The 19,003-nt window shown below is 34.6% G+C and overlaps 1 protein-coding gene across 3 annotated transcripts in view; it reads left to right on the forward strand.

Annotated features, from left to right (window-relative positions):
• LOC114331299 (microtubule-associated serine/threonine-protein kinase 3) overlaps nt 1–19,003 on the forward strand; it is an 82,672-nt gene that overhangs the window by 44,158 nt on the left and 19,511 nt on the right. For 2 of the 3 annotated variants that reach the window (XM_028280823.2, XM_028280825.2), the window contains 8 exons: nt 876–1,103; nt 4,877–5,104; nt 8,139–8,437; nt 10,280–10,568; nt 10,645–10,874; nt 14,732–14,852; nt 14,909–15,117; nt 15,338–16,139. In XM_028280823.2, the coding sequence (XP_028136624.1) occupies nt 876–1,103; nt 4,877–5,104; nt 8,139–8,437; nt 10,280–10,568; nt 10,645–10,874; nt 14,732–14,852; nt 14,909–15,117; nt 15,338–16,139 (2,406 nt within the window). The remainder of the gene's footprint in view (nt 1–875; nt 1,104–4,876; nt 5,105–8,138; nt 8,438–10,279; nt 10,569–10,644; nt 10,875–14,731; nt 14,853–14,908; nt 15,118–15,337; nt 16,140–19,003) is intronic. The other variant, XM_028280824.2, reaches the window with a different exon arrangement.

The raw sequence follows: 19,003 nt of genomic DNA on the forward strand, positions 1-19,003 counted from the left end.
CTATCCAGCCCTAATTCTACTGCATGCATCTCCATCTATTTCTCCATTACTCTGTAATACCGATCCTAGGTACTTAAAACTATTGCTTTTCACAATCATTTCACCATCCAAAGATAACATTTTATTTGTAGTAACTCCATCTTTAAATGAACATTCCAAATACTCTGTTTTTGTCCTACTAAGTTTTAAACCTTTTTCCTCCAGAGCTTGTCTCCACTGTTCCAGTTTTTGTTCTAAGTCTGTCACTATTTCCTTTCTAACACTACATCATCAGCATATATTAGGCACCATGGAATGCTACCCTGTAGTTTCGCTCTTATCTGGTTCAAAACTAATGAGAATAAATAAGGACTAAGCACCGAGCCTTGGTGCAATCCTACTTTCACATGAAAATTTATCAGTCTCTCCCACACCTGTCCTAACACTAGTCATTACTCTCTCATACATATCCCTCACAATTTTTACATATTCGCCAGGGACTCCTTTCTTATTGAGTGCCCACCACATAATCTCTCGAGGAACTCTATATACTCTTAAATATTTTCTTCACGTATCCTTTTTTAATTGTATTTGACGCCTAATTTCCTCCGTTCACATACAGTCATTTTGTTTTTACTGTTACCTTTATTTATACCACACATTTTTCTGCGTTATTATGTATTTCAATGTTTGCCATACTTTCCACATTTTGTTTGTCTCTTATTTTCTATTTCTTCATTAATTGCTTCAGCATATTTCTTCGCTGTATTGTTCAAACGGTATGATTTTATCGTTTTATACCACTTTATTATAGATTTATTACCTTCTTCTTGAAATTTTTTTTGTTCAGTTATTCATGTCGAGTTGGACAACTTTTCTAATTCAGAACATTTCAGTGGCAACCAATCTATATGAAGGATACATGGATACGGACTCAAGAAAATTTTCAGACAAACAAGTTTTTGGTACTCCTGAATACATAGCACCAGAAGTGATCTTGAGACAAGGATATGGAAAACCAGTTGATTGGTGGTCAATGGGAATTATTCTCTATGAATTTCTTGTTGGTTGTGTTCCCTTTTTTGGCGATACCCCGGAAGAGTTATTTGCGCATACTGTGCAAGGTAAGTTTACAATTTTTATGGTTCTTGTAGGTTCTCTTTGACTTACTTCTTAGTTTGTGTATACAAGGTGAGACAGATAAACGGCCAATTAGAAATATCTCGAGAACTAAAGATAACTGAATCATGAAAATTGGCTTTGAAAAGTGAACTGTTTAATGAAAATAATTTGATCTATTTGCTACTACCGGTTATACCAGAAGTTGCTTATAACTTCATTTTTTAATGGGACACCATGTATATTTTTACATTTTTGGATACTTCTCGATGTCTTCTTTTTTAAAATGTAAGCTTTTGTAATGTTATACAGGGTAGTTTAAAAGATACATAATTACTTTTTAAATTAATTTCGTAGCAACATTCACACCCTGTAGAATTGTAGTAATTTCACATCAAAAACTCTATTTATGTTCAAATAATTTTTAATGTAGTCTACTAATCATCATCATCAGTGACGTTACAGCTCTTTATGAGCCAAAGCCTTCTTCAGAACAATCCTCCATTCGCCCCTGTCTTTGGCAACTCTTCTCCATGCTCTAATTCCAATAGCTTTCAAATCATTTTCTAGGTTGTCTTGGTACCTAAGTCGGTCTTCCTCTTGCTCGTTGTTCTATCGGCCCTCTTCGGTTAAACACTTTTCTGACTATGACATCTTCCTCTCGTCTGATTACATAACCTATCCATCTAAGGCGTGCTACCTTAATGAATTTTACAACGTCAGGTTCTCCAAAACTTCTATACAGTCTACTAATATTATTAAAAATTGTTAATAGAGCGAAATGTTTAATTTTACTATACAGGGTTGGCCGAAACTCGGAATTAATTTTCTTAAATGGAATACCCTGTATTTTTGTATTGTAATGAAATGATGTTTTATAGTACTTTCTAGTTTTTAAGCATTCCCTATACTTAACTGCTTTAATTTGTGAGTTATTCGTGATTCTTTAAACCAAACATCTATTTGCAGAAACAGTTACGTGAAATTTTATTAGGTTGGCCGTGAAAATATTCAGTAAAAAATCATTTTTCGAAAAAAAATGCATATTAATCTAGACTGATCCTTAATTTATTAATATTGGATGAGATATCAAAATACCTACGTAGGTAGTTAAGATTGTTAGTGCGTAAAATTTTAATACAAACATACCATATTGTACCTAGTTGCCTATGACTTCGACACTAAACTTGCTTAAACATTCGAGATTATGCTATTTTTATTGTTCCAGTTGCGTTGTTACCACTACTAATATGAATTTCTTAATGAGGTCTTGATTTTTGTGGTAGAAGAGTATAACAAGAATGTGCTACTAGCAATAAGAATTTATCATCAGCAATTCCCAGATGGACGACAACCAAGAAGAAAAACTTGTCAAACTTTACTAGAACGGTTTCGGCGGACTAGACACTTAGATTACGAGAACGGTCGTACTAATATGCAGATTCTCAGTGACACCAAGGATTACATTGAATTCATTTTATTCATTTACAGTAGTTTTTGTTCGATCAGATTTCTCGTAATATTAAGTCTACAACGTCAAAACCGTTCCAGTTAATTTTGAAAAATTTCTCTTCTTGGTTTTCGTCTATCAGGGAATTGCTGATGATAAATTCTTATTACTAGTAGAAAATTTTTGTTATACTCTTCCACCACGAAAAACATATTAATCAGTTCCTCATTAGAAAAAATCATGTTAGTAATGCTAACAAAGTAAGAGGAACTATAAAAATAGTATAATGTCAAAGGTTTAAACTTTATTGTCAAAGTCATAGCTAAGTAGATAGAATATTGTATGTTTTTATGAATATTTTACGCACCAACAATCTTAAGTACGTAGGTATTTTGATATCTCGACCAATATTAATAAATTAAGGATGAGTCTAGATTAATATGTATTTATTTTCTAAAAATTATTTTTTATTGAATATTTTCACGGCCAACCCAATAAAATTTCATGTAATTTTTGTTGCAATTAATGTTGAGCTTAAAAAATCATGAATCTCATAAATTAAAGCAGTTAGTTATAGGGAATTCTTAAGAGATAAAAATGTACCATAAAATATCAGTTTATTACAATACAAAAATACAGGGTGCTTTATTTAAGAAAACTCAAAAAATACTCATTCCGAGTTTCGATCGACCCTGTATACTAAAATTAAACATTGCGCTCTATTAATAATTTTTAACAATATTAGACTATATTAAAAATTATTTGAACATAAATAGAGTTTTTGATGTCAAATCGCTACAATATAGGGTGTGAATGTTGCTACGAAATTAATAAAAAAACGTAATTATCTTTGAAGCTACCCTGTATAATATTACAAAACCTTATATTTTAAGAAAGAAGATATCGAGTAGAATTCAAACATGTAAAAATATATTGGAGGTCACATTAAAAAAAACGGAAGTTATAAGCAAAAAAAGGTATAACCGGAAGTAGCAAATAAATGTAATTATTTTCATTAAACAGTTCACTCTCCAAAACCACTTCAATCCAATTTTCATTATTCAGTTACCTTTAGTTTTCAAGATATTTCTATATGGCCGTTTAAACTGGTATTTAGAAAAATTATATTTTTACAATAAAAACAATCAAAACACCCTCCCTGAACCTGCTGCTGTATCTTTAAGAATGTGGAATATGTAATAAAAAGATTAGGAACATTGAAAGTTTCGCTCTCTCGAAGATTATCAACAATTTTCTATACAAACATGTAATAAAGTAGAACTTCTAGAAAAGAATAGGTAGGTATCATGTGATGGAGAATTGATCACAATAAACAAGAGAAATGCTATTCAGTGCTTTTCTATCTTTTGCGCTATTCGAAATGTGCAAATATTATTAAATCGTTTTCGTTTACGGCCATTAACGTAAATGACACCTTTGTACGCTAACCACTTAAGGGGTTACATAGGTCTTGCGGGTAAAAAAAGTAACTTTAAAAAAATATATCTCGAAAACTAAAAATTATTTTTATTTATAATTGGAACATGTAAAAGTATAGTACTTAAGGTACTCTCAAAAAAATGTTTAGCCAAAAATATTCATTTTTGTAGAGTTGACTGCAATTTTTCGATAATAGCCCTTTTTGTTTGCGGTTGACAGCATAACTAAGTCCAGTCTCATCTGAAATCAAAAAGTATCTTGTAGTTTATACCTCTGGCTAGTGAATGAACGAAGGAATTTAAAAAAATGAAATTTGAAGATTTTATATAAGTTTAAACACATTTTTGACCCCAATTTTTCTCATTTTTTCAAAAATTACCATTTTTAAAGTAGTTTTTTTTTTATAAAACAAAAACAACTTCACCTAATAAAAATTCCTTCGTTCATTCACTAGCAAGAGATATAAACTAAAAGAAATTTTATGATTTTTTGATTTCAGATGAGACTGGACTTAGTTATGCTGCCCACCGCAAAAAAGGGCTGTTATCGAAAAATTGCAGTCAACTCTAAAAAAATGTTTATTTTTCGCTGAAACTTTTTTTGAGAGTTAAGTACTATGCTTTTACATGTTCCAATTATAAATAAAAATAATTTAGTTTTCGAGATATAATATTTTTAAAGTCACTTTTTTTACCCGCAAGACCTATGTAACCCCTTAAAGCATGAAATAAGCAGGAGGCACTCGTTGGTCTTTCCGTGTATGAACTTGACCAGTCCGAGTGTCTGACGAAGCAGGTATGCTGAAATGACGTCACAACATTTTGCTCTTAAATAGACCACATAGTTTTTATGTTCTAACTTTACTAATTTTTAAATTACCTATTTTAGACGAAATTGAATGGCCTGATCACGAGGATTGGCCTGTACAGGAAGAAGCGAAAGATCTCATAATTACCCTTTTACAACACTCGCCTAGAGACAGACTTGGAACAGGAGGTGCACAAGAAATTAAGGAACATGTGTACTTCCATGGAATAGACTGGAATTCTTTGCTTAGGAAAAAGGCTGAATTTATACCTCAACTTGAACATGATGAAGATACCAGCTATTTTGACAGTAAGTATAATAATTTATCGATTTACTTTTAAAAGTATAAACTTGTTCAATTCAAACATATCTTTGGTCAGATTAGGGTAAGAACAGAACAAGTGGGTCGCGGTGGAGGTGGAGGTCGCAGTCGATGTCGATATCCATGTAAAACAAACACATTGTAGTGAATGGAAGAGAACAGAGCAGGTAAGTCGCGGTGGAGGTTTAGCGCGATGCCATCTAGGAGGTTTACCTCGATGCTTTTGAAAATAAAATGAGTTTGTTTTACATGGATGTCTACTGCGCGGCCTACAAGGATGCTTCCCTGTGATTAGTCGGTTCGAAACCAAGTTGTCATTAACTGCGCTATCTGAGTTGATACTTTGTATAATATAATCCCTTTTTTGTATTCAGTTTATTTTTGAATTTCTAAAGTAATTAAATTCAGTAAATTTTTGAAATATGAAGGAGGATCTGATTATTTACAGCTGACATTTCATCACTATCATCACTTGACTGACACAACATCGCAAAAGCACAGTCTTTTTGTCATTCAAATTTCATTAAACTACTTCACTTGATAGTAATTCTAGCTCGACTGACAGCGCAGGTGACCTCCTTGTTATGTGCTGTCGACATCGACCGCGACTTAACTAGTAGCATCCACCGCGACCTACACCTCCACCCACTTATTCTGTTCTTACCCTAAGCCTTGGAAACAAATTGTAATCACTCAACTGACGTTCTGAAATGTTAGTTATGTTTGTACATGTCACACTGATCAGTTCCTATCATTTGTATTTGTAATTTCAAAATGGCGTTTGCTGTTACAATCCGTCCAAATATAATCAGCTTGCGGTCATGTTAACATGTTTTTTAACCGTGAAGGACCCCTTGCTCATGGAGTTTTCGGAACCTAGAGTACATATTAACCTTTAACCTTTATAGGAAAACTTTAAACAAGGTTTATCAAGCAATATGACCAAAACGTTCAGAAAAGCTTGTCATTCTTCTGCACGACAATGCTCTGCTTTATGTCGCCGAAAAAGTGAAAAAATCTACAACGAAAAAAATACAGGATATTAAAGTATCCACGCTATAGTTCCGATTTATGGTTCTATGATTTTCACATCTTTGGGCCACTGAAAATGGCGTTAAAAGGTAATCGTTTTCAGATGGATAGAAAAATACAAAATGCCGTTAACGCATTAACCGCCACACTAAAATTTTTTGTTTGTGCCTTCAAGCTCCACGTGGAGATTCTCAATGAATTATATTTATCTCGCTGAGCGCCTGGGCCATACAAGGACCGAGTTAAATAAAACTCGCCTGGCGTTCAATGTGTTAAAGAATTCTTCGACCTACATCCACAAAAATTCTTTAAACAGGGTATACATCGGTTGGTGGAACAATTGAATATGTATTAAAATAGTAGGAATTATTTGTGGATATGATTACCAATAAATTTTTTCTGGATCAAAGATACTAGATGGAGAGGCAGCGCCGAAAAATCTCTCTGAATTTACTAAAGCTAGTTTTTTCACAGTTGATTACTGTGATTGTATAGAGAAACATACTGCGATCGGTCAAGCGAAACGTAGAACAGGGGTTACAGAGAGGGTATCAAAGTTGCTTTCCTACGAAGGTAATGCAATCAATTTACTAAGGCGGAAAGTCAGTACACACATTCTAAATTGCATATAAATAAAAGTTATTATAGTCGGCCAGCTGTATGACGGGACAGAGCCGGTCGGTCGGCCCCAATGAATGTACAGGGTTATTCACTATATTTTGACCCTCTTGTAAACTGCTTTATTTACAGAATTAGAAAAAAATATAAAATACAAAAGTTATTCGAATTTTTAATTATGATTTTTTGACATATATCTACTAGTGACATCATCCATCTGGGCGTGATGACGTAATCGACTATTTTTTTAAATGAGAATATTGGTCGTGTGTTAGCTCATTTGAAAGGTTATTCAATTCTCTATGCAGTAATATAAACATTAAGATCATTATTTGTACCCAAATTTTTTTTTGAATTATTAATTAAACAATTAATTTAATTAAAAAAAAATTTGGACACCCTGTATAAACAATCATGTTAATGTTTATATGACTGAATAGAAAATTGAATAACCTTTCAAATGAGCTAGCACACGATCCCTATTCTCATTAAAAAAATAGTCGATTACGTCATCACGCCCAGATGGATGACGTCACTAGTACGATATATATGTCAAAAAATCATAATTTAAAAATTGAATAAGTTTTGTATTTTACATTTTTTTCTAATTCTGGAAATAAAGCAGTTTAGAGGGGGGTCAAAATATAGTGAATAACCCTGTACATTCATTGGGGCCGACCAACCGGCTCTGTCCCGTCATACAGCTGACCGACTATAATAACTTTTATTTATATTCAATTTAGAATGTGTGTACTGTGTAAAGTGTAAACAGTACCACCTGTTTACACTTTAGTTTACTTCACAAACAAAATAGCAGACACATATTTGTTTGATTTCTTTTACCAATTATCTCACCACTTTCAAGAATTTCCATAAACTTATTAACCTTTACAATATTCTCCGTCTATTCCAACATATCCCGTTAGCATAACTTGAGCAAGATATCATGTTATTGAATACTCAGGAAGTAGCTCCTTGTAGCCGAATGTAAGTACGACACGTTATCATTGCATGATTACAGACGGCATACATTTGCATGTGTTTGTTAGCTTGGGGACGTTTGTTGCCGCCCCCGAATGTACATGCATATGTATTTGTCTGCTGTCTTAACTACTTTTTATGTTTTTTGTTCAATATTGGCTTGATCTTATGGATCTTTAGCATCTTTTATAACCAGTCACTCTTCTAACTCTGGTTTTTATTTGTAGCATTTAGTGACTTGTAACAGTTGACCTGAAGATGCTCTGCGTACTATAGAGAGCGAAACCGGTCGTCGGAAGTTACAATAAATGATTGAGAGTGCGTCTGTCTTTTACTTCATTTAAAAGTAATATAGTTTGATACAATATTAATGTCAAACTTTTTTTCTAGGCAGAATAGATCGTTATTGTCACGAACTGGAGGATGACACGGATGATACCGACGATTCTCCAGTGTTCGGTTTATTTTCATCATGTTCTCCCCAGTATAAGAAAGTGTCTGAACTAAGTTCTTTGAGCACCACTGATACCGATCCCGAAAATAGTTACTTATCGTTGAAAATGAGTAATTCTGATTTGTCGGTCCCTGGGACTCCTGAGATCGTGGATTCGAGACCTACAATAAAAGTGGCTGACAATTTAGTGCTACGTTCAAGAACATTGGAAAAGAGGAAGCCTGAGAATAAAATGGTGAGGAATGAAGTTAGTTATTCATATTTTTTAAACACTTTTTTAAATTTTCACCGTATCAGCTACATATCTTTCGATAATAGTTTTTTTTATTACATATTTTAATTTACAATCTGCTTCATCGAAGCTATAAGCAAATAGTTTGAATGTTAAATACATGAGGGAGAAGCTGCCCTGTGGCAACCCTCCTATTATAATTTTTACATTTGATCACAAGATGTATATTTAATTTATTAAATCTGTTGGCCATAGTTTCTTCAGTCGTCTTGCGAATTCGGGAGGAGTGTTCAGCAGTCTTGCTTCATCATTTGGATGACTTCTCAGTCCATCAAGGTAGCTCTTTGTGATCCTTGGAATTTCTTCCTCTACCAAGGGTGTAGCTGAGTCCTTGTGTAGGGTTTTATTGCTTACATACCAGGGTGCGTTGAATATCATCCTCAATATTTTTGATTGGACTCTTTGTATTATCTTGATATTTGATGGCTTTGAGCAACCCCAGAGTTGAACACCATAGGTCCAAATTGGTTTTATCATAGTTTTATACAGGAGCAGTTTATTTTCAATAGTGAGTTTTGATTTTCGACCAATAAGCCAGCTCATTTGTCGTATTTTGATGTTGATCTGGGTTTTCTTGGCTTGAATGTGCGGCTTCCATGTTAATCTTTTGTTAAGGGTTAGTCCCAAATATTTGACTTGTGTGCTGACTGTTATTTAGTGTTATTGTTGGACATACATCCCTTCGGTTTGTAAATGTAACTTGGGTTGACTTCGTTTCATTTACTTTCACCTTCCATTTGTTGAGCCATGTTCCCAATTGGTCAAGCTGGTTTTGCAGTTGTGCAGACGCGATAATAGGGTCCTCAAAGGAGAGGGCCCAGGACACTACCCTGTGGTACGCCTGATTTAATGGGAAAATATGTGGAAGTTGCTGTGTTATATTTTACTTGGAAGTAACGATCCTCATTGTAGGATTTAATGATTAGGTAGTAGGGGGTTGGAAGAATACATTTGAGTTTGTATAAAAGTCCAGTATGCCATACTCTATCAAATGCCTTTTCTACATCTAAGAATGCCGCTGTGCAATATTTTTTTTTCCTCAATAGCAGTAAGGATTTTTGTTATAATTCTATGAGTCTGTTGTGCTGTGGAGTGTCTCTCTCTAAAACCAAACTGGTGTGTGGGTATTTCTACATCTAGGTTAATGTCATTCTTCAGTCTACCAAGTAGTAGTCTTTCTAAGATCTTAGACATTGTCGGCAACAAGCTGATTGGTCGATAGGATGATGTTTTATTTGGAGGTTTACCCGGTTTGTGAATCATTATTATTTGCGCAAATTTCCATGTGATTGGGAAATATGTCAGTCTGAGTGCACTATTGTATATTGTAGTTAGCATGACCAATGCTCTTCTCGGAAGATGTTTCAGTATTAATCCTGTTATTAGGTCAAATCCAGGTGCTTTGTGGTTATTGCATTTTTCTATTTCTAGTTTAACTTCTGATGGATTGAATGGTGTTATTGGGAGCGTCATAGGGCAAGCACTATCCAGGAAGTCTCTTATTAAGTTTCCATCATCATTATTCTCTACTTGGTGTTCTTTAAAAATACCAGCTAAGTATTCTGCAAATGCTGAAGCTTTTTCATGGTCTGATCTTCCCCAAGTACCATCATCTTTCTTAATTGGCGAGTTGCGTTCTGTAGGTCTCTTTAAGTGTTTTGTTGCCTTCCATATTGAGTGATTCCATAGTTAGGTGTAAGGTAATATTCTAATAAACTCTCGGTTTTGCCAAAGTGTTTCATTACTTATCTAACAGTAGGATTATATTTTTTGTTTTTTTTATAGGTCTCACTTGATTTATCATGTACAATAAGCACTCCTGAATCCTCGCAAACTGACAGTGATGACGTGTCCCCTCAAATCAATAGAAGAAAAAAGACAGCACATTCAAGAGAATTTTTACCGAAGTTTTCAATATCTGTAGAAGATGACCGCTGTTGTATATCTTCACCTGGAGCAGAAAATAAAGAATTTCCGTCCTTGAGTCAAATAAAAGCCGGATTAATTGGACATTCTTCTAGATCGGTTGTCCGAAGTGCAAGTACTTCTGGATTGTCACTGATGATCCCAACAGGTAATGAAACTACCAAAAGGATATTTATCAAAATGATATATCTTCTAGTCGAAATATACTACTCTGTTTTTTTCAGAAGATATATCAACAACCACCCACTTAATACATTCACCAGGAGCTGGAGGGAGTTCCAGTACAGCAAGTTCCAGAGATACTTCTCCATGTCGTGAGCTTTCACCTTTGGGAACCACGTTAAAACCGCCTATAATTATACGCAGAGGTCCTAAGGGTTTTGGATTTACTGTGCATACAATTCGAGTGTATTATGGAGACACTGATGTATATACAATGCATCATCTAGTTATGGTAAGTACTTAGTATTTTTGGAGGCTTTTCTGTCTGTAGAAGTAAGAATTGAATTCCATTCTTCTTGAGCTCTCCCAGTGTCATAGGAATTTTATTTCTTTTCCGAATATGATGATTTAAATTGTCCCACATATGCTCGATCGGATTAAAATCTGGGCTATATGGTGGCAAATATAATCTTTCAAATTGAATCTCATCATGGTAAGCATTCACTATTCTAGCGACATTCTAAGGATGTGCATTATCATGCATTAGCACAAATCTTTCATATCCAATATGGCCGGCAAAATATGATCTTCTAAAATGTTTTCAATGTTAGCTATCATTCGCCCAATCACCTCCACAAGTTTGATACGGCCTTCTCAAGCTAAACCTTCCCATAGCAATATATCGCCAACACCAAAACTAACGCTCTGTATGAGGTTACACCTGACACACCGTTCACGAACTCTTCTGTAGACGAAGTTTCTTCCATTTGGCTTCTATAACTGAATTGTGGTCTCATCTGTGTAAATAATAAATTTAGCAAGATATTTTATTTATTATTTTTTTTTTATTTAGACAAAGTCGCATCCACCCGAAGGTTATTAGCGACATTTCTGTAACATTTGTAACAATATTAAATCGAAAATTGGTAAAAATGAATTACAATTTGTAGACAATTAAACCTTTGGAACAATAATTGGATTCCACGCACTAACACTTTATTTTTGAAATGTACTTTTAGATCGCTAGCAACACTCTCTTTCTGATGCATCATTAGTGATAGCGTTACGCGCACTAGTATCTCCTTTTTCATATTTCCTTCTATGCCTATGTGGGATGGTATCCACAGGAAGTGGATTCTTCTGAAACTTTCTTGAGCTTCCATTAGTTCGGCCCTGGTTCTTTTCTCATTGGGGTGTTTATGGTATATATTTTGCATAGCTTTGACTGTGCTAAGAGAGTCGGAAAGGACTGGACAACAAGAGAGGTTTTTAATATATATATGTTTGATGGCTTTAAACAAACCAAAGAGCTCTGCAGTATAGATGCTGGAATTCATAGAAAGATGTAGGAGCATAGCAAGGCGATGAACAAAATCCATGAATATTATTTTGAAGTAGAAACTTGAATATTAATGTTGGCTTAATTGAGATGTGTCACTTTCCCAGTCCGATGCCTCACTGCCAAGATAACTATTGATTTTTTTCTTTATGGACGTAAAGTTTCGTTTTATGGATCTTTCCTTTAAATGGGGGTAAACTCGGCTGAGCATATGGGACAAAGCTGATAGGTCTGTGGTATATTCTTGAATTGTGGTTATAGGATCTGTTGATCCAGTGATATTCGTTAGCAGCGCGTTAAGTTGATCAAAGTTTAGAGGGAAAGGTAGAGGGGGATTTTCTATGAAGTTTTTAGCAGGGTCAAGTAAGAGAGAAAATGAGCATTCAGAAGTGCTTGCTGAACCAATTTTAGATTTTTTAAATTTTGCTTGGACTTTAGGTGGTGGAAAAATGTTATATTCTTTTGAAGATGGATCTGCTTCAGGTGAAATAATTTCATCAGAGTTACGTTTTGGTTGATTATTTATGTGACTGTCCTTATTTAATGCATCTACTTGGCTCGGTATCTCCGGGACATTAGAAATAGACATTTGTTCACACTGAGAAGGGTTTGTATCATTGGGTGCTTGCAAAGATATATTTGTTGCGCTGGATACCGACGCTTCATTGTTTTGGTTGTGGTTTAGTTGAGCTAGTGGTTCGGAGCACTGTGATGCAATGTGACCTCGCTTCTTGCATCTAAAGCAAACTAAACTGTCTTGAGAAATGAATATTCTATATATCGTGTTGTCAAAAACAAGAGTAAATGACTCTGGTAGTGTTAGACTGTGAGGACTGATATAGATTTGTCTTCGAAAACTAAGGATGTGATTGAACTCAGGTGTAGAGGCACTAATTTTGAGAAATGTCATGGGGGAGACAGGAACTATGCCGATTTTTTGTAACTCATTGATTAGCAAGTCGTGCGGTATTGAAGGACATACGCCGGAGAGTACAAGTCGTTCCGCTGGTGTAACTAACCTTCTTGCTCTGACAATTTCACCTTGTATTTCTATTTGACCATGATTATTCATAAAATCATCCACTATTTGTTTATTGGATAAATACATACATATGCGATTATTAGATAATCTAGAAGAGAAGATTATATTTTTCGGTTGAATTACATTTCCAGGTGGGAGAAGGTAGTCTTAAAGTTTGGTGTTTTCTAAGGCACTAAAGATAATTGCTTGGGACTTTAAAGGAAATTGCACTCTCGACGCTGCCAAAGAGTATGACTGTGATGCGTTTATTTGACTTTGATGGTCTTGTATTGTAGAACTGTTGTGTGATTCCATGTTTGAATCCATTTCGATAAACGTTAAGTGAAAAGTAAGTCCGACCCTGTACACCTGCTAAAACAGGTGTATCGGTCTTTACTAAAAGTGGTTATTTTGCTGGTAAAACTGGATTTGTTTATTGACAACAATAACAATTAATTGCAATTTGCTGACTTTATTGCTAATTTAACTGGAGATTATATAAAGAGTTTGTACACTTACAGTTTATTTCAATATATCACTGAGATTCACAATTTATAACTTATTTTAAACTTTGTTATTATTAAAAATATTCGGAGCACACGTTGAATACAACATTATAGTTATCGATGCAGGACCGGTCTCCAAGATATTTTATGTTTATTTTAAGTTATGGTACCATAACATAAATATTCCATATTTTTGTCAATATTTCAATATTTAAAATATTATGTTATTCTGAAGCTATTTTCTTGTGGCATTTTTATGATTAACTATTTATATGGGAAATAAGCCACAATTAAATTGAAAAAAATAATTTTATTAATGTTTCAACGCCCAAATCGGGTGTCGTCAAACAAAATACTACTAAATTAAACAAAAATGTTGTTGCTAAGTAAAATATTCTTCTAATAATTTATTTAATCTGACTCATTTATATTGGCAATTCAGACATATATTATACATTTTAAAGTAGACGACTTTAAAATGATATTGCCAATATTTATGAGTTGCGTTCCTGGGACGACTTTACTGAAAGATAGTTCATTCGATTACATGAAAGCAACCCCAACTAAAGAATATCCGTCACAAAAAAATTATAGCATGTGATCTGTCTTTAAAAAGACAACCAAATGACAGTAAAATTCTCGCGTTAGAGATTCCATAGTAAATCACGAGGGAAAACCAGGAAAAAACCTCCTGATACTATCCCTTCATCGTATGTATTTGGTCTTACATTTAATTTACTATCAAGAAACTAATACCAAATTCTGACTTTAATATGTTTAAATTATAAATAATATTAATAATATGTACATAGATATACAATAAGTAATACTAAAATATAAAATATGTACTAACTCGATATGTTATTGACAAACTAATCGTGGAATTTTCTTTCTATTGACTTCCTCTTTCAGTATGACTAACCACATCCTACTGCATTCTACCAAGGAATTTGCGACACAATTGGTTTCATTTAGCATAATTAGAGCCGCTTCTTTGATTTTTCTCTTTTTACTATCTGTTTCTTTCAGGACTATACTTGAATCTCTCCACTGAACTCTATGTTCATTATCCCATGCGTGTTGACATATTTGAGATCTATCAAATTCTCTATTTTTAACGTAAGACTGATGTTCACTTGTTCTAACGTTTAATGGTCTTGATGTTTCACCTAAATAAAATTGTTCGCATTCACAATGTATTTTATAAATGCAATTCTTTGTTCTTATTAAATATGTATTATTTAATAATATTATTTAAAATATTATTTTATCTTACATTATAGGCTGTAGACGAAGGAAGTCCTGCATTTGAAGCCGGGCTCCGTCCAGCAGATTTAATCACTCACATCAACGGTGAAACAGTGCAAGGCTTGTACCATACTCAAGTGCTTCAACTTTTATTGGGTAAGTTTCATTGTTGATTGCCTTTCTTCAAAAATGCATTATCACTTTCATTTCAGGCGGGGCAGAACATGTTAGTCTGAGAGCTACGCCTTTGGAACAAACTTCGATCAAGACTGGTGGGCGGAAAAGAGAGCTAGGTCAAAGTAAGCTGGCTAGAAGAAGCCTAAACAGACAAAAAAAGCAGAAAAAGGAGAGTGATAAAAGAAGAAAAACTTCATTGTTTAAGAGAATCAGCAGTAAAAGAGCTAGTGTAGAGATGCAACAGGTAGATGTCTTTTATCTAAAGTCTATTTATTTGCAACTCGTAGCTCATTACAAATGCAAATCTTCAAATAGAGGTTAAGGATTACCGTCAATGCCTTAAACCACTGGCGTACGGATGTAGTTGAAGCCAATAAGGTTGCTAAGGTTGTAATGAGCTACCAGTTGCAAACAAATAAAGTCTAGAGATAACGAAAAAGATTACACCTGTTTACTTGTTTTAGATATCGGGAAATGCCATACAATCCCCAGTAGGTGTAACTCCAAGCAGAAGTTTTCAGTCATTTACAAGAAGTGCTGACAGTAGCTTCAGCCCGGCCGCAGTGAGACCCGTTGCTCCGAGATCTAATTTAACTACTTCAGAATCTTTCTCACTCTCTACAGTTCAATTTTCTGGTCAGTCCTCTTCATCAGAAAGTCCTTCTCCAACTACAGTTCCTTCCAACCGTAACAGTAAACAACATTATCAAAGGCCTTCAACTTTACATGGCCTAAAGCACAAACTGCATACTACAGGCTGTCCAAAATCATTACATGGTGCTGGGCCCGCCTGTTCTCCGGCTGTACAAAGTAGAAGGAAATCTGTAGGTCACATACCCTTATCACCCTTAGCGCGAACTCCTTCGCCATCACCATTACCAGCCTCTCCCACAAGATCTCCCAGTCCCCTGGCATTCCCCATCGGTCATCAGCCAGGTAGCTCAAATACTACCCAGTCCTATAGTCCAAGTGCTGGTTCTGCTCCGATAGCTATAATAAACCAACCGAAGAAAGGGTTTGCTAGGGCGAAAGGAGGAGAACCTGGTTCGCCATTATTGAGGAGAGCACTCTCGCCTGACAGATTGCATCCAAGAAGTGCTGAAAGCAAATGTTCAATCTCGCCGTTATGTTCGTCAGGAAGTACGTGTAGCCCCAATGTCAAATGTCAAAGTAGGGTTGTTGGAAGTTCTTCTGTTTGGCATCCTAATACTCAACAAGATCGAGATAAAGATAGCGATTTGGATACTTCTACTTCAAGTGAATCAAGTAAGTGTCTAATCAATATAATTTGGTACTTATGAGCATCCAGATTTAAGCCATGCGACTTTTTATTATTAGTATACTGCGACAATTTACTGAACGGCAAGAATAATCAATATCGTGGTTGTTTTAACGTATCAGTGTATGCTTTGATTAATTGTTTTTATAAGCTGTATATTTATATACAGGGTATCCCCGACAATAGTGCGATTCTTACAGGTATAGATAGAAGGCACAATGTAGAGCAAATTAAAGTCTGGCAACACCGTGCAACACAAAAGCTAAAGGTTGACACATTTAAAAATAGTAGGTTTGTAGGTCATTTGTATGTGGTAGGTAGTAAAGTAAAAATGTAAATATCAACCAAATGGCTAGTGTCTACATTTTTTCACCCCGTCCTGGTCCCCTCATATCAAACAAACCAAGAATGCCATCAAAGCAAGAAAGAAACCATTGCTTGATGTTATTGACATTTGAGATTTGGGGTAATTTAGTTTTATTCCAAAAGAACAGGTATTTCTTAACAACGAGGAATTTGTAAAGGATACAGAAAGGGTAAAGGGTACAATATTTTATGAATTACCCAGAACACTAAATGGAGAGGCCTATAAATTTTTTGCAAAATGTTTTGCCGGTACTTCTTGAAGACGTGCAAACACGACGTCAAATGTGGTAATAGTTAAACGTTGTCTGTATTTAATTTCCACTGTAAACTATGTAATTCTGTTAAAACCCTTGCATTCAACACCTTCAAAGCTTAAGAAATACAATAAATACATAATACTAGTTTAGTTAAAAGATAAAGCGTTTCTTATTGTGAATGATTGACATTTTATCAATTCGTAAAATTATTTCATATTTCAATAGATTTCAGAAAAACATTAGATACAAATCATTTTTCCTAAGAGCATTAATTACATTTTAGGAATGGAACCATAGTTATGTACTTAAGTAAAAGTTATAATTTATGTAAAATTTCGAGCCTTAATCCAAAACCTTAATTCATTCGGATATTAATAGCAAAAATGCCACATTATTAAAGCAAGAAATAATTATTTTGTAGGTAGGTACCTACATCTAGGGATGTCAACAACCCTAAAAATCACAACTCAAATAGTAAATAAACAAGGGGTTCCATTAGATTAAATTTTACAGTCACAGGTCTTCTACGCCATGTTGCCAGGTCATATAAATTTATGAAAATAAAAATTTACTCATATGGGAAACAATGTATTTTTTTTGGAAACGGTTAACTTTAGGAAAAAATGTTATAAGACTTTTTGTTCTAAATTGTAGATTACATCCACACCTTAAAGGAACGCACTATTTTCGGGGACACCCTGTATAAAGGGTTGTCTATGTTTCCCCGAATGTTTTTCATCCAGGATATTTGTCGTCTACCAGGATTCATTTTTCCTTCGATTCTATCCTTCATAATCAGCTGCAATAACTGAACAACTCGTACTTATCATTGCTAAAAAGTATGTGCCCCAAATATACTGTCTTTCTCTCTTTTTATTGGTGGTCAAAAGTTCAAAATTCTCGTAACTTTCTCATTAAGTCAACACAAACATTCCAAGAAATAATCAAACACACACCAAAGAAGAATAGAGTAGATATAACATTTTACCATACGATATCGGATTTGCAGATTGAGTCTTTGGTTATTGATTGATATGGTCGCCAAAAAGGAAGCGAAAGTAGCAGTAGCGTATTCAAACCTATACGATCAACTTGATACCAGGGAAGGCGAAACGAAGATATATAAAATAGCCAAGCAGAGAGCAAAGAAAGCAAGAGATTTTAATCAGATTAGATGTATCCGAGATGAAAATAATAAAATACTAATTCACGAAAAGGATGTCAAAAAGAGATGGAGAAAGTATTTTGACAGTTTATTAAATGAAGAATTTGACAGACAGCCTGTGGAGTTAACGGAGACAGTAACAGCAATGGTTACCAGAATAACAAACGAGGAAGTGGCTCAAGCGCTTCAAAAAATAAAGAAAGGAAAAGCAGTCGGACCAGATGATATTCCTGGGGAAGTGTGGAGAGCATTGGGAGAGACAGGAATAAGTTGGCTAGCAGGTCTATTTAATAGAATTATGGAAGTTGGACAAATGCCAGACGAATGGAGAAGCAGTATATTAGTACCTGTCTACAAAAACAAGGGAGACATACAACAATGTACAAATTACAGGGCTATAAAACTACTTAGCCACACCATGAAAATATGGGAGAAAGTAATTGATAGACGGATACGTGAAGAAACCGAAAAATCCGATAATCAATTTGGCTTTATGCAGGGCAGATCAACAACAGATGCAATTTTCATTGTAAGGCAACTGATGGAAAAATACAGGAATAAAGAGACCAACGCTCATATGGTATTCATTGATCTTGAGAAAGCATATTATAGATATCCTCGAGAGATTCTGTGGTGGGCACTCAATAAGAAAGGAGTCCCTGGCGAATATGTAAAGATTGTGAGAGATATGTATGAGGGAGTAACGACTAATGTTAGCACAGGTGTGGGAGAGACTGATAAATTTCATGTGAAAGTAGGATTGCACCAAGGCTCGGTGCTTAGTCCTTATTTATTCTCATTAGTTTTGAACCAGATAAGAGCGAAACTACAGGGTAACATTCCATGGTGCCTAATGTATGCTGATGATGTAGTGTTAATAGGAAATAGTGAAAGAGACTTAGAACAAAAACTGGAACAGTGGAGACAAGCTCTGGAGGAAAAAGTTTTAAAACTTAGTAGGACAAAAACAGAGTATTTGGAATGTTCATTTAATGATGGAGTTACTGCAAATAAAATTGTGTCTTTGGATGGTGAAATGATTGTGAATAGCAATAGTTTTAAG

The sequence above is a fragment of the Diabrotica virgifera genome, chromosome 10 (assembly GCF_917563875.1).
Source record: "Diabrotica virgifera virgifera chromosome 10, PGI_DIABVI_V3a".
Classification (NCBI taxonomy): Eukaryota; Metazoa; Arthropoda; class Insecta; order Coleoptera; family Chrysomelidae; genus Diabrotica; species Diabrotica virgifera.